Here is a 16,673-nt window from a genome sequence, read left to right as displayed (position 1 = left end):
TGTAAGTGTTTTATAGAAATATTGCATAAATGACTTTACACTTGGCACTGAAACAAACCACAGTGGGAAGAATATTTTACAATACCAAAACAACCCCACTATATGAAATTTACAACACTTATGATAACCTCTCCGATTCATTTTTTGTGTAATCCAACTGCACCACAGGAAGGTTATAAAATGACCAGGTTACCTTTATTGATGGCTTCTGGTCACAAAAGCCGTAAGAAAAGGGAAGAGCACCTTAAGTCCTATTATTTAGGGAAATAACAGCAAAGTAGCATGCAAGCTGCATAACACATTTTCCCCTTTCTGCATTCACTTCTTACTTCTGCATTGCTTCCTAGAATCTGGTAGGAAGTTTCTTTATGGAGAAAGCATGTACTTAACATTCTTGCATTTCTCATATGCTGTCAGCCACATGAGCAAAGCAACACAAGAGACCAGTAGACAGCGGTGTGCTCATAAACACTGAGCCATGGTCTGGTCCAAGAAGGAATGCTGTAGAAAAAACCCTACACAAATATTCTGTTCTGCTAAATACAAGGCTATATAATTAAAACATTCTAAAATCAGACTTTAAATTAATTTAGATAGCATTTGGTTTATTATATAAGTTGATTATACAGCTTAAGGTACTGCTATTTTATATCTTTAAAATGTCTTTCAACCACATTTTCAATAATGGTTTATCTTGTGCAATGTGTGATGGTAAAATAAGGCAATACCAGTAACACCTTTTACAGGAAGGAGAAAGTAGGTTAAAGAAGAAACATGCACTAGGTAGATCTGGCCCATATCTGAATGATGCAGGAAAACAGATCTCACAGGAAGCAAGGTAAACCTTAGTGTGATATCTGACAGTTTAAATACATTCTGCTGCCTACACACACACAACTCTCATTGTGAGATAAGGGTTTGTATTTCTTCTGATGATGCCTAAAATCAGAAATACAGGGAAAAAACATGGAGTGAGGTGGAGAACCTGTTCAATGGAGCTTAGGCAATCACTTCTGCCCTGTGATGTTTAGCAGATCTCCATGGGTAGGTTATTGCCAATTCATAAGATAGCAGGAGTTACAGCTGCTGGTCATTTTTTCCATAAACTCATTTCCAGTGAACAATAGCACTCGTTCCTGTTGTGACAAGTACCACTGTTCTTTGCTCTAAAGAACTCAGGGTATTTTGCATTTATACACAGCAACTGCGACCCTTCACAGCTTTTTTGCTGTGTTCTTTACTCAGTGTCCCAGCAAGAGGACACGAGACTCTGCTTCTGGTAATCTCAGTCATTACTCTATACCTCATTCCACTTTAATTCATCTTATTACAAAGATGAATATAGATATGAGGTTCTTCTTACTTCTGGGTTTAGAAACTACATGTTAGTTAGAAACGGACAGTTACATTTCAACTTAAACATATCAAGACATCTCAGTCACAATAGATGAGCAGTGTTAGGTACAGAGCAAGGGTTTAGAGATAGCTGCAGTTCACCACAATACACAGATATGCCCAAAACAACAAGCTTAGGACAGTATCAGGATGGTTATCATGGCAAATTAGAACAGAAAGGAAGTAGTAAATGATAAATTTAGGTCTGACTTAAGAAAAAACACAATTTTACTTTCAGACTAAAAGTAAATTTAAAAACGTGCTCATCACTTCTAACAATTTTAAACTAACTTCTGAAGTAGCTTTTGGTGGAAATTTGCAATTTCTTTGCAACAGAGAACACCACAGCAATAACCCCGCAATGACCCTGATTCACCCCATAGTCCAGAGGACAGCCCCTGGAATGGCTAACAATGCTCAAAAATCAACTTCCTATTCGATGAAGTCCCATCACAGAGCAACAAGAAACTGCCTCACTTTACTTGACTGTGCCCTCACTTGTACAGTTGACTCGAGCCTCCCTGCACTGAGCTGTGTATCAGCAGGAAAGCCCAAGCAATGCCTGCAGCCGTTGTTCCCACACATCACGGCACAGCCGCTCCCTTGATGGCTCCCCTCCCTGGAAGCTGGGCAGGGAGCTCTTCTGCTGAAGTTGCACCCCACTCCTTTTGCACATAACCAGCCTCCACAGTGGGCTTCTGACAGTACAGGCTTTCCCCTCCATGGTTTCATTGAAGAATATGGTTTTTTGAAGTTACTAAAAACTAAGGTTTCTCCCATGGAAGCTTTTTCCTTCACCCACTGCTCTGCACTCCCTGGAACACAGCTCCACCTCTGGCAGCTTCACTAAGGGTCTGTTGCAGAAGGCCAACATCCCTCCTATTTACTACCTGTTCAGGTACAACTGCACCCCCAGTTGTGAGGACACATCGTTAAGGCCAGTAAGGAGCAGCAACCTAAACAGTATTACAAATTTGAGAGATGAACAGGAGTTTATAGGAAACCCCTAATATTCCTAACATAAGCTCAAGTACACAAACACATGCTGCAGGTATTTTGCAACTCTGTACAGTAACCATGACAGGAAAAGAAAATCTCACTTCTGTAACAACTGGTGCTCCACCCTCTTGCCACAAATTTCCTAGTAACAAAGCTGCTTCTGCACAAGTATCACACAACATTCAGTACACAGCCAGCAGAAGGTCAGACATTTCCTAACATAAGTAAGAGACTACTTTACCTTAAAGCATTCAGTCAACTCTACCATTCTACCATAGTTTTTTTCTAAAAAAAGTTAGATTCTAAATATCAAGGTAAACAGAACAAAACACCAGAACCCAAAAGGTACTGGCTAAGATCAGTCCACACAGCTTTCAAAGCCCACTGGGAAGAAATCTGGAAAAGTTGATGTGTCTTGGAGAAGTTGAAACATTATCTCCCCTCCTTGAAACTCCCAGAGCTATAGCCACTGCTGGGAAAGAAGGTGCATGAGAACCAATCTATTGCTTGTTATAAATTAAACATTCAGTCAGCAACTTCTGGCCAGTCAGTCACTGGGGACATGTTCAATTTTTAGACACAACTACAGTCAGAGGCCTCTTACAATAAGGTCATGTCCCCCTGCTTGTTACCATCCCCAAAACAGACCTTTAAAAAGTAACAAGTAAGCATTTCACAAACTTGTGAAAGCCACAACAAAAGGGAAAATACTATAAACATGACACCTAGAAAACCAGTACCACCAGCATCAGCATCTAGCAACATCTACCCAGGTGTGTGTAGGTAAAAGGGCAATGACAGACTGACACACTCCCATCTCTCCATGGCTGGTCTCTATTCTCACATGCTCACTGATGCACAACTTTCAGAGATGATCAGTTTTACTGCTAAAACACTGGGAATAGTCACATGAAAATCATAAGCCAGTATTTTTTCAAAGTCTCCTCATTTCTACTACAAGTTGCACAAGGAAATTTCACTGGAAAGTTGTGCTGAATCATTTTTATTTCTCTACCCAAGGGCAGATAAAAACCAAACACAGAAGACCGGATCACAGAAGTGTTGCATCAAAAGGATGATCCAACAACAAAAGCTGAAGTCTGTTGCTGCTCTCTTCTTCTAACACAACCACCTTGGCTTACCAGTTTCCAGATACCTGATTTTATTTTTCAAATAATTTCTTTGCCTTAAAAAAAAAAATAAAATTTAGAGACAGTTGGCCACTTACTGAGTTTTTCTGTATATCTTGCTCAACCTTAGAAGAAAACACTGAAAGGTCCCCATTGAGTATAACCTCAGCCAAGGAGTTCACCAAGGGAGCATAATGTATAATCAGAAAAACCTATTAAAAGAAGAGCAGAAAAAAATATCAGACATATTTACAGAACACATAGTTTCACAATTTCACTTGCTGAACATACTTTTGATCTTGTTAACTGCTATCTTTAGTTTACATATAAGTACAACTGGGAACACTGACAGCTCATTAAATCTACTTTAAAACACAGGAGAGATGGGTATCTGACCTTCCTCCACCTTTGAAGCTACCCAGTTTTACAAATTCTTCATATTCTTTCCTCCTTCTGAGAAGTGTAAATTCTCTCTTCAACACTTTTGAAAGGAAAGTTGTGTGATATTCTAGCAAGGAACCCATTAAAACCATTCCAGAAATGGATTTTTTTTTAGAAAAAACAAACTGATTATGGTGCACAGCCTCCCCTGACCTTCCTGTGTGCCAGCAACTGGCCAGACTCCAGAAAGTTCTGTGCTGTGCACACAATCATTGTGCAGTGATTCATGAGTAAAGGCCATGCACTAGGCTGAGCTGGATCAGAAGCAGCTTTACTGGCTCTGAAATTGCAGCAAATCCGTGTCAGCTTCATAGTGGCTACAGAACACAGGAGAAAGGACCACACTGCCTGGAGCACTGAAGCATTTGACCACAAGTGCTTTGGTGCTTTACCAGAGTTCTCTGTTTACACTAACTACTCTATTTTGAGCCAAGGCTCACAAGTCTGAGCCAGCAAGCAACTGGCTCCTGGACAGAACCAGCTCAGGTCCAGCTGCAATTTGTCTTCTGTTATCTTATATCCATTCTCTTCACAGGAATATCAGAGCTGGATCCCTTATCAGTGGTTCTAGCTGCAAAATTCCTAAATAATTTCTAAGTCATTAAGTCTAGTCACTGTTTTGACAATATCCAGCTGAATGTTCTCCACAGGTTTTCTGATTAAAGTCAGAACCATTCCAGACCTCCAAAAGGGAAGTAGTTATTAGCATGCAGTGGTGATCCATATAAAACTTTAAAGTCCCAACACACTTCAAAAGTACTTTGAACAACCTCCAAAGCACTCGAGCTTCTGCCAATTCAGCAAGCGTTGCTTGACTGTCCACAGGCGTGTTTTGGTGCAAGAACAGCACATGTTCACTTTGAGAACGGTGGGTGAGAAGTCCCAACAGTGCATTTTCAGGTGCTAGCACAAATCTCTCAAGCACTTGTCTCTAATAAAAGAATAGTGCCCAGAGCATATGCCTGCTGTCAGGAATAAAAATAGTCAGCAAGGTTTGGTAGATCCCACCCCACATTCAAACTCCAGGTTAAAAGGGGTGGGAAAAGATGTGTTTCTGCTGGTCACAGAAACAGTAGCTTGATTTTCTATATCACATCCCATTTTGACACACAAAATTTGTTCTCAGTTCTTTATGACTACTTCCATTTTCTTTTTTAAACAGAATGAAGAACATAGATATAAATCCTGAAGTGATACCTCGTCGATACTTCCACTGAAAGCAAAGACATTAAAAGAGGTCACCTTATACAACTGTATGATGCAGCTCCCTTTGGTTACAAGAAGCTGCTGCTCCCACAGTTTTATCTGTGGTAAATAACCCTCACATCACCACAACTTTTTAGATTTAAATTAAGGAGCATCAAATTATATTTTCCTAGGAAAAAAACCCCAACCCCATACTTCTAGCAAAAAAGATGAAATTATGGGCTGGATCATAATAAAATGAGTATTGAAGAAGTCTAAATTGAAAGAAAAAGAAGTACAAATTCTATGAACACAAGTCAAAACTATTTTCAGACAATGTAATTTAAGAAAACCAGTCTCATAGCAATGCACGGAAGACTATAGGGAGAACAGATGAATTTTCTCTACAATACAAAAAAAATCTACTGTAAAACTCTTAATTTGAAAATAAATTCTAGAAAGAAAAGGAGGTGGGACTGATAAGAAATAAGAAGTACTTAATTACAGATTTAAGCTACAGGCACAATGAAATTAATATTGTGAGAAAGTGAGATTTTGGTAGTGGTGGTTTTTGGGGTTTGGGTTTTCAAAGAGGAAAATTCAAACCTGAATTTTCCATAGCTTAGGCAGATTCAAAATGCAATACAGCATCTTGGTAAATTTCATCTGCCATTGTACCAAGTTCTGTCCCAGCATGTTGTATGACTATCAGACTTTATTTGTCAGCTGGCGTACACAGTTTATGATCATGGAATTCTCTATAAAGGTTACCCTGAGCAATGGGAGCCTCAGAAGAATGAGATTAACTCAAATAAGAAGCTACTTTGTCTGCCCATGGAAAGACAAAATGTTCTACTTTTTTTTTTTTTTTTAAATGGAAGCTGAAAGGTTAGAAATTTGACAGATTTTCTTTTATGGCTTTGCCAAAATGATGAAACTACACAAATTTATGAATCACAACAGTACTGCAAAATTTGTTTTGAAACAGGACAAATACTTAAAATACTTACTTGAGAAAGAAGATAGAGAGAAACCTGGAGACTTATTTTTGGACGCTCTCCACCCTACAGAAAAAGTTATGACAAACGCTTATTTATTTACACAAGGCATTTATATGGCTTAATGTTTTATTTAAAACAAAACTTGTGTTGTTCCACATTCTGCTACAAAATATTCAGAAAGCATAATGATCTTTAACATTCACTGCTTGTAAACTATTTGAAATGGAGACTCTCTGAATAAGCATATCCCTTACTCTTCCTTGTTTAAAAAATTGCTGTTAGTTATTGTCTTTCATGGCCACTTCAGTAACTTAAACAGCTGAGCATCTGAGAAGTACATTGGTTTTCACTATGCTACTACTCCTTCAAAAAATTCTTCTCGGTTAACATTCATTGAAGACTGCTCTGAAAATTAGCTATTCAGATAGTATGAAATACTACCCACAACTGAATGCAGGAACCTGTGCAGGTTTTAAAAAATAGTTTGTATTTCACTAAAAACCAGTTTTCCACTAAATTTAAAAATAAAAGCACTATGCTTTAAAAATAATTTCAGCTACATCACATTAAAACACAGCTTCTCTATAAATACAAGAAACAAGTACCAACCACAAAAGGTCGTATTTTTGGGGTTGGATGGATTTTTACATCATGGCAAATTTGCATTGTATTATAACCCACTTTTGCTAGAAGACCAGTTACCTTATCAGAAAAGGAAATCACACATCTCCCAGCGTTGCAGAAATTTAAACCCAGTTCCAAATTTGCCATTCTTCTGGTCTCCACTACTGCTAGCTTTCAACCACCATGTCACCCAAAACAGTACATCTTTGGGGAATAAAATTTAATCTGCTGTGCTCTGGAATTCAGTCTCAGGGTATTTCCTCTACAGCCACCTTATTTAAGCTGTTTCATGTAAACCACACATAGATATCAAGAGAATCATATACCTAGTGCACAAATCACTTTGCACACTGAAAGCAAGTAGCACTTTTGAGAATTAACTGTTTGCAGGTATTAGCTTACCTTGTCTTGATTTACTAATGAATACACGTAGAGGGGAAGAAAGAGCCTATTAAGTAGGTGGTCTGTCAGCACATCATTTAAAAATTCACAGTTAATGATAAGGATATCATTAAGGTAATGCAAGTGATCAAGATGTTCTGCTACCAGGTCACTCAGTTTGCCCCTATTTCTGTGCCTGAAAGAAAGCAGAAATAAGAAATGATACATGATCAATTGTGAAAGTCTTAAAAACTTAGGGAAAAAAATAATGTGCATCCCTGACACAGATCACCTGGCTCAGGCAAACTGCCCAAAGCAGATATTTCAGTGAAGTCAACTAATGCAACTGGCAAACAGTTGCCTATATTTTCTTCAGGATGCACATATCAAGTTTTCCCCCCAAGTTTTCAGAAGACATGTTTTTTCAAAGCTTTGCTTTCCATTGCCAGTCTTTTCACAAGCCAACTACAAAAATGAGGAGATTTTTTTCCAAAAATGAAAGAATTCTGTGTTGTATTTAACACGTACCTCTTCACTTTAAGAAAGCAAGAAACACACGCCCACTCTAAGGAAAGGGTGGCAAGACAAACCAAGAACAACCTGAATCACCAAAGTATTTCTGTAGTTGACAGTGGAGTAGCACACGGCCATGTCAGGTCTGACACCACCATGTCAGGTCTGACAGTTCACATATGAAAGCTCATCCTTCTAGTTTAAATCTTTTTCTTAGAATCTTTTCAGAAAGCTCTCCTAATGAGATGACACATAGAAAAAGTCTTAAAAAGACAAAGTTTGTAAGATTGAGAAGCACAAAATAACTCTCATGTCTTCTGGATATCTGCTATTTTTAGCAGAACAAAACAAAGATGAAGAAAAGGCTTGTTGCAAACACTAACGCACTCGTATGGATATCAGCACAGATCAAGCACTGTTACCTTAAAGAATCACTAAAAACTTTGAAGAGTGAAAAGTCTGAACTGTCTACAAGGGAACATACCTAGAAACTAACTTAACTGGACTATTACAGACAAAATAAGGAGAGCATTGACATCTGGGAAGAGCATTTCCATTCAATAGTCAGCATTGGTAAAAGCTTACTCTTCATCAGTCTGCACACAGTTATCCAGTTCTATCACGTGGCTGCCAATAAACCAGACGAGGTTGGAGAAATAAGGAACTGCAGTTTTATCTCGAATGTAATGCAGCATAGGCTGGTTGTCCACTGAAGAGAAATCATTAAAAAGAAAAATCAGTAGTCAATATTTTTTATTGTTTTTTAAGAAACACAACAAAATATCTTCTGAGTTTGATTACATGCTAGCTTTCCATACGAGTATACACCTGACACAATCTTAGGCGTGAAATGGAAATCTATAAAAATGTCACATCAGGTCTTAGCTGGCTTGAATGAGCCTAATGTTGATATATTTACATATGTCTGAAAATAACAAATCTAGTGAAATTCAGAAAGGTTATTTTAGCACATTATTTATCAAAAAGAAGAGAAAAAAGCGCAAGAATAAAGCAGTAATGCTGAGAGTCAAGCTAGTTAGACTTACATGACACTGCATTTAGGAACACAGGAATCATCAGTGAAGGAAGGGCAAAAGAAACAGACAACAGTTAACAGGATTAGGAACAGGGATAGTGACATCCTCTAAAAGGGTTTAAAAAGCTAAAGCACAAAGCATCTAAACTAAAAGATACAGGGTAGGTGTTAGAGCAGAATATATGCAAACCGGTAGTCAGAAAAGTATCAAACCTGAACATCTGAGCTGTGCCCTTTCAACTCTAACCTTTATAGCACTACAACATTCAATGAAAATTCTAGACAAGTAAATTTTTTTCATAAAAATACTTAGTTGCATAAATAGACCACAAACAGGATATGAAGTCTATAATCTGCTCTTTTCTGTGAGCTCGTATTTGCATTCAGTTCCTTGAAGTAGAAGGCAATTACCAAGTGCCCATTTCTCAACATATAAAAGAAAAAGTGTTGCAGCCAACACTGTAAAGACCCTAACTGCTATGCAGTCATTTGCAAAGCTCATTGTTTTTAAAAAGATCTTATATTCTTCTATGAAGACTGTCAAACCACTTCTTCTTTTAATTGACAGAAAGTTGTGTAAATTCAACATGTAATTTAACTTAAAATGTATTAAAGAACAAGAAGCCCTGCATGACCATATTGCATAAAACATGCTACCTTATAACACGCTGATTTCAGAGGTAGAAATTCAGAATAAACAACAGCTTTACAGAGAACACTGTGATATTTTCATTTTATTAAAAATGTTATATACCCCAATAAAAACTTAGGGGGAAGTGACTTTTGGACATTGGGTTTAGAGTAGACATTCTCAAAGTAGTGCTAACTTCAAAGTTCAACCAGGCTGCTGAGGTCCCTGCTGAGCTTTGAAGACCTCAAACAATACAGATGCCTCAGTTTCTCTGGAAAACCTCTTCCAGTGCTTAACTACTCTCACAGTGACGCTTTACATTTTTTCCTTATGTCCTACTGGAATGCCCAGCACAGGAATTTGAGACTGTAGTCTCCTGGCCTTCACTAAGCACCTCTGGGAATGGTCCAGCTCTTCTTGAGACTGGAGTGACTGCAGCACCTAAGAGTTCTACAGTCATTTTAATGCACTTTTAATCTTAAAGGGAGTGATGTTGGTTACTGCTTCATACACTAGAAAGTTCAATTTCATCACTAAAAGATAATTCATATTCTTAAAATACTTTGGGCTTGGGGTTTTTGTTTTTTTTACTTTTTAAATACAGTCACATTCTGACCTCTCTTGGAAGGGAAGCTAAAGTTCCTTGTGTATGCCTGACACTTTAGCAGGTTTTTTTAAAACCAGTTTCATTGGTGAGAAAATAATACTATTTACAAGTACATACTGCAGGTTTGGGACAGTGGTCGCTAAAGTCAAAATGTGTACTTGAAACTTGTCAACACAGTAAGCTTTTCAATCTCATAAAACAGAAAGAAAACCCTCACAAGTAAATAACTGAAAATTAAACTACAATGAAACAAGATTTGCACACATGCCTTTTTTAATATATAAAAAGCATACCTTTGTAGACATTTAAAGTTATAGTCCTAACAGCAATCCTGACCATGCTCTCGGGGTGGTTAAAAAATTTAATAGCTTCAGTGTACAAAGCAAAATCATTAGTGTGCTGTAATGGAAAGAGAAGGAAAAGCAAAGAAAATATTTATTCATTAAACATGTACAGAACATTGGTTGGGATTCTGTATGAATTATGTTTTCTGTGTATTAATATGGTACTTTTACCTTCTACTTAAGTAATCGAAATGATTTTACAATGCACAGTCAGCTGCATTTGTAGCTCTGCATTAAAATAAACTGCTTAAAGCATCAGAGCTTCCCGGGATAACTGTGCACACACTCAATGCTTTCACGCCCTCTTCTGGCAGAAAGCGGAGTGCAGCAAGAAAAAACCCATTTCATCTTTACCCTTTGACTAAACCTCTCAGAACCAAGTGATGCAACAGAAAAGATCCTGTTTATGAAAGCACAAGAAAGCAAGGCATAAACAAGTTGAATTCTCAAGGAAGTAGACTAAAGAACTACTGAAATGATCCAATATAACACTAGCTTCCAGATTTTTAGTTTATTATAGTTATAAGAGGACAAAGCCAAGCTTGTGCAGAGATCCTCACAAACAAATTCACAACCACTGGAATTGCCATTATAAAAATAAAAGCAAGACATTATGAGACAAGACACTAAACAGTATGTGCCACAGTGCTATCAATTTCTAGTTAAAGTCCTCTTATCATTACACTGCAACTTTCTTTACTTACCTCATTATAAAAGAAATGTACAGTATGATTATTGAGTTTCAGGGAAAGAGTTTTGAGAAATGAGATGTAATATGCCATGATCTCTTCATCAGAAAAGTCAAATTTGTGGACAATAATAGAATTCACATAGTTATTAGAGAGCAGGTAGTCTGAAAAGTAAGAAACATTTACACAGGTTAACCCAAAAAAATCATTGTGGTAACAGCCTGTATTTTAAATATCAGCTAGCAAGCAACAACCTGATGCTTGAAGATCACAACTTTTAGCCAAACAGCTCAAGTGATGCCTTTAAGCTTTAATATAAAGGAATTGCTCCCTACAAAGGTCTTTGCTCCCAAGAACAAGACAACTGAGAATATACTTCATCTTCCTCAATTCAGGTAGGCTCTGCAGCTAATACTTAACTCTTTTCCTCCCAAAGTGCCAAATTCCCAAGGCTTGAAGATGACTTTTCACAACAGTTGTGGAATACTTCAAATTATTGATTCTCCATCCTCTTTATATTTTGCCAAAAACCTTGAAGGAATCTCCTGTGGCTGACTGCCAGCACCAATGGTATCAGAACAGTTACAGTACAAATTACACACCAGAGTTCCACCACGTGATCCACGGCACCAAGTGAACATTTCGGATCACAACTAATTTGTTGACTTAAAGAACCCCTTGAAATATGCTAAATGCTTCTTGTATCAAACAACTACTTTTGCACCACTGAAAATGTACATTAAAAGGTATTTTGGAGTAATTTTACACTGTATTTTTGGCAGTGTTCAATTTAGAAGATTGTTAGTAATTCATATACTACTTCTGTGCAGGGGTACTAGGACTAAATTTCATTGAACGAAAGGGAATTCAATCAAATCTTGATCACTTCATCCTAAGCAGTTTGGAAGTGTGTCCTTACACAGGGATGTTTCATGGCTGATGTTCTCAAAAAGGATGTTCAGAGTCTGCAGCAGCTGCACACACACATAACGACCAGACTTCTGACGCAGGATGTTCAGGAAGAAAACAAACATATTCTTCTCCAAGAAGAAGCTGAAATAAAATAAAGGTGTCATTAAGTCACATGTTTAAGGTAACAGGAACATAATTTGGCTAGGAGCAGGGATGATTCAAGTCAACTTTGACAAACAGCATGTTTTGCTTTTATGAAGAATTACTTTGCAAAGTTGTATCTATATAACAAAAGAATATCTTTCAAAAACCTTAAATAAACAAAGGGGCTTAAAAATTCAAATTATGCAAAAAATAATATCAAGAAATCAGGGCCTTTCTTACTGTATTTTTAGTATATTCAATTTATCAGACAGCTCTAAATACCACAGCTAGAATAAGATATTTATTTGTGGTATCTTGGGTAAATTGAAGCAATATGATATTTATAGATATACTGAGTAAATCTGGGCCCTAAAATAGGTTAGAGATTATATTCATATCAAAAGAATGGAGAGTCAAACAAAAGCAGTACTTGAAAGTGGATCTCGAGTCCAAACACTTTTTACAAGCAGCAAATTCCTGAATGACAGGAATTCAACCTGCTCACCTATCTACTACAGGACATAGCTTTCTACATATATTCATGAAATATAGTCTTGGAAGAGTTAACTTTTTCAATGAGAACTCTGTACAACTCCAAGCATTATTCAAACACAAAAGCAGAGTCGAGCTTGCTCAGGAGTACTCACTCAAACACTGAGCTGTCATTCTGATCCCCCCAGATAAGGATCTCTGTTATGGAACGAATGGTCTCCACCAGCAGGTTGCGGTTGTGATCTGTTACTGTTGTATTTTTAGTCAAAATATGATACATGTACCTAAAAGAAAAAGTAAGTACAAGTAATGTGCTATCCTGCCATTTTCCCATGTACCATGTTTGTCCTCCATCACTGTAAAAATGTAGACACACATATATGCCTACACTAAGTGTAGATACAAAAATGCTGCTAGCAAGGATTTTCTTGCTAGTTTCTAAGTCCGTGAGAGACTTTTCTCTCTCACAGAAGAGGTGGCAGGGAATGTAAACAACCAAGCCACCTGCAACCTTGAAAAGTCTTGTTTATGGTATAGTAGAAAAATATTTTGACAATGGATGTTTTAGGATTTTAGCCAATCACCCCCACGGGGTGGCTGGTCCTTTGTCCAATTAGACTAAGAAGAAAAAAGTCTATAAAAGAGTTTGTAAAATAATTAAATAAATCAATCTTGCTGCACAATTCCTGCCTGCTGGACCATTTCCTCCTCCTCCTCCCTATGGCTGCGGGACACGGTGATATACCGTAGGAACCAGGCCTGAGGTAATAACTAAGTCTAATCATTGTACATTTTTAAAACCCTAAAATTTCCTTCTAATATTGATGCAGAGAGAAAAGTAATTGTTAAACAGTGTGACAAAGGAAACAAATCCCCACCTAGCCAGGTGAGCTATGAGTGCTTATGCATATGTTAACATAGAAGTAGAAAGTGTGCAACTGGTCTCAAGGTGCTTCTTACATGAATTTCTTTGGCATATGTTTAAGTCAAAGGACTGATGAGCAAGAAAAATAGAAATAGAAGAAGCAGGTAAGCATGCAGTAGCTGATACAGCAAAGTGGCACATGAGGTCTAACCAGAGAAGTTTGATCCCTTCTCTTGCCTGCAGAGACCCCTTACAGACTCGTGTAAATTTTGATGTTTAATACCAGGACTCTGAAAGACTATTCATTCACTTTGGCAAAGCTCCATCATCAGGTCTCTCAGCACAGAATATACTGACTGGAAAGGGGGTAAAGTCGAGCTTTATCATTGCAAAGGGCAAGAGTTTAAAACTGCCAAGTGAAGCTTAAAAAAGGGTACGTCTGTATCACACAGGTGACAGGAGTGACAGGAAGCTATATAGAATACAAGCCTTTCAGATTTTACAGTTTACTTAAAATCTGTCAAATTTGGTTTGGGGAGTTTTCTTCAACCACTGAGTTGCCACTGAGTTGGGCAGAATTTCACAGGACTTGCTGCAAGACACAGTCTGTCCTCACAAGCCATGCAGGGAACAGGTGCTATTTCAGAGAAGCTGATAAAATGCTCTGTGCTGTCATGGTAAAACACTGTGTGCTTGCTGGTCCTGGTATTACTTAATCATCAAGCAGCAATTCTGCTGTGTTGATTACTGCAAAAGGACACCAAGAGGTAAACAGCCCTCAGAAGTTCACAGCTTTAATAAACTTGATATACCACATGCTCCCTTCCCTCGCTCCCCAAATCAGCAGTGACAAAGCCTACATCATATTACCAAGCCATTATCATGTTATATATATACACATCACCAGACAGCAAAAAGGAGGAAAAAGGGAATAGGTGACAGGGGAGAAAAGGGGGAGGGAAAATTGGGTTTTCATAATCTTTCTCTTCAGTAAAAAAAAAATTCTCTCCCCCTTCATGGTGGTTCTTTCCCCCCCCCTATAAATCAGTACTTGTTTTCAAATCCAAAACAGTCACTGATCAGACTGAAACCACTCTAGGAAAAGCTGATTCTCAGCTATATCCTACAGGTATAACTGCCTGGTCACGTGCTGTACCTTAATAGGCATTAAATAGCAAGTCAAAGAGCACCTGCAAATCCTCTTCCACTAATCTGAGGATCACAGTTCAAGATTCCTTCTGTGCAGACTGACAGTGGGATGGCTCACAGTGAAGACGTGAGATCCTAAGTCTGACCACCTGTGAGAATACCCAGGGTTTCTAAAACAGCACACAAGGCATGGAAGACCATCCCATTAGGACACTATCGGCATTATCAGGACAGTGAATCAAAAGACAGAGCACAAACTCAGTCCCCGCCCTGAGGATACAGCAGTTAATGGAACGGAGAAAAGCTGAAGAGATGGCAATTAGATAAATTCATTCCACAATAATCTGAACAACTTCCTGAGACAGTTAGAGAGTAATTAATACTATATTACTTCACATATTTTAGCCTATTTATTTGAAGTCACGTAGAAATTATTGCATCTGTGAATATGTATTTCTCATTAATAAATTACATTATACAAATTTGGGATTAAAGTTTACTCCAACAGTAGAATTTTGGGAATGGGATGCAGTGGGAAGAATAACATGCTATTACCTCATTTTGGGAGCCTATGGAATACAGAGCATTACAAACACAAAAAGCAAGAAACTTTTAATAGTCAGGAATACATTATCTCCAAATTAATTTATTTAGTAGTAGCATTACTGCAAAATGCCTTAATCTGCGAAGGCACTGATGAATTTAGAGGAAACCTGGGCTTCACCTTCAAGCTATTCCTTTTTATTTCCTTTTTTATCCTATTTGCTTGAAAGTGAACAAGAAAGCATACACATACTCGTTTCTCTTTACAGACGTGGAATACCCATATCATGAGAACATAAAGTATCACACAAACCCAGAATTTTTGTATTTTGATAAATCCTTAAAGGCTGTCTCTAAATGCTGATTACAGAGGGGTTAGGTTTGTGTTTCAAAATGCAAAACTACCAGAGAGGGCACTTTTGTAATCTTTGTATCTGAAGACTGCGTTCAAACAAAAACACATCATGCAGGAAGTGTCAAAGCACCCAATACCATCAGAATCAGTGTGAGATGTTACCAGCAACTTAACAAACCAAACCAAATTCTGAACATTTTTCTGGTTAGAACCTATGCTCAAAGGGGTAACATAGTAACTCATTAACATTCTGGTGCATATTGATGACTTTCCTACTTATTACTTACAAAAACAAACTAAAACAGGTGAGAGTTTAGGAAGTCAAGCACTCAAATTTTAGAAGCTCCAACTTGACCGTAACATGCTTGCTCCTTCACTCTGCCTGTAACCAGGTAATTGCACATTGTTCTCACAGAGGAAACCCGATGCATAGCATGGGCAGCACTTCAGGAAATGAATCACCCATGAAAAAAGACTTCAAGCACACATTCATGGACACTGCATCTGACCAAGGCATGGGAAGTGTTCAGCACCTAACTTTAATGGCATGGAACCTTTTGTGCAATCACAATGCAATTAAAATACCAAGCACAGAAGCAACAACAGAAATGTGCTTGACAGTAACAACAGAGCTATGTAAAATACCATAGAAAAGTAGGGGGGGAAATTTGACTTAGAAACAAAAACACACAAAAATACCAAGTTCTCTGAGAAGCACCCAGGCAGTGAGCAGCACTGTTTCATCCTTGTCTAGATTGCATTTCAGAAGTTGGATTAAATTTTAACTGTTTTCACTAGATCAAGAGACTGTATAAAAACACTTAATACAAACAGCCTCACAATTTTCCTATAGCCAATCCATTCTCTGGCATGCTTGCAGGAAGACTGAATAGTAGAATTTCAAAAGCAAGCCTCAAAAAAACTGCATTAAAGCTGATGGGAAAGATCCAGCATCTACTGACAAAAAGAAGTAACTCTGTGGTATCACTAAGCAGGTGTATTGTTTACAATTTAGACTAAACTCTACCTTATGCAAGTTTAAAAATAAAAATGTTCCCACAAGGCTAGCCCAGACTGATTTCACCCCTGTAACATAGCATAATATACCTTTTACAGGCTGAGCTAACCTGTAATAGCAAGGCAGGTGTGTTCTACTCAGCTCCTATGGACCACAAAATGGGGTTTTGATGAGCTAAGATGAAAAGGTAAAAAGCTTATCAAGTGGGCTTATTGAGAC

The 16,673-nt window shown here is 37.8% G+C and overlaps 1 protein-coding gene across 7 annotated transcripts in view; it reads right to left on the bottom strand.

The window, feature by feature from the left end:
• The window catches only part of CLEC16A (C-type lectin domain containing 16A), a 62,726-nt gene that overhangs the window by 43,997 nt on the left and 2,056 nt on the right, over positions 1 to 16,673 (bottom strand). For all 7 annotated transcript variants that reach the window (XR_011155178.1, XM_069029552.1, XM_069029553.1 and 4 more), the window contains exons 2-9: positions 12,680 to 12,808; positions 11,896 to 12,029; positions 10,992 to 11,140; positions 10,237 to 10,342; positions 8,255 to 8,378; positions 7,178 to 7,352; positions 6,161 to 6,214; positions 3,623 to 3,736 (exon numbers count right to left, since the gene is read on the bottom strand). Coding sequence is in view for 6 of the 7 variants with exons in the window: in XM_069029552.1 (XP_068885653.1) it covers positions 3,623 to 3,736; positions 6,161 to 6,214; positions 7,178 to 7,352; positions 8,255 to 8,378; positions 10,237 to 10,342; positions 10,992 to 11,140; positions 11,896 to 12,029; positions 12,680 to 12,808 (985 nt within the window). In the remaining variant the exon portion in view is untranslated. The remainder of the gene's footprint in view (positions 1 to 3,622; positions 3,737 to 6,160; positions 6,215 to 7,177; positions 7,353 to 8,254; positions 8,379 to 10,236; positions 10,343 to 10,991; positions 11,141 to 11,895; positions 12,030 to 12,679; positions 12,809 to 16,673) is intronic.

The sequence above is a fragment of the Aphelocoma coerulescens genome, chromosome 14 (assembly GCF_041296385.1).
Source record: "Aphelocoma coerulescens isolate FSJ_1873_10779 chromosome 14, UR_Acoe_1.0, whole genome shotgun sequence".
NCBI classification, from domain to species: Eukaryota; Metazoa; Chordata; class Aves; order Passeriformes; family Corvidae; genus Aphelocoma; species Aphelocoma coerulescens.
Note: the sequence above shows the minus strand (reverse complement) of the source record. Positions and strands in the feature narration are given on the sequence as shown.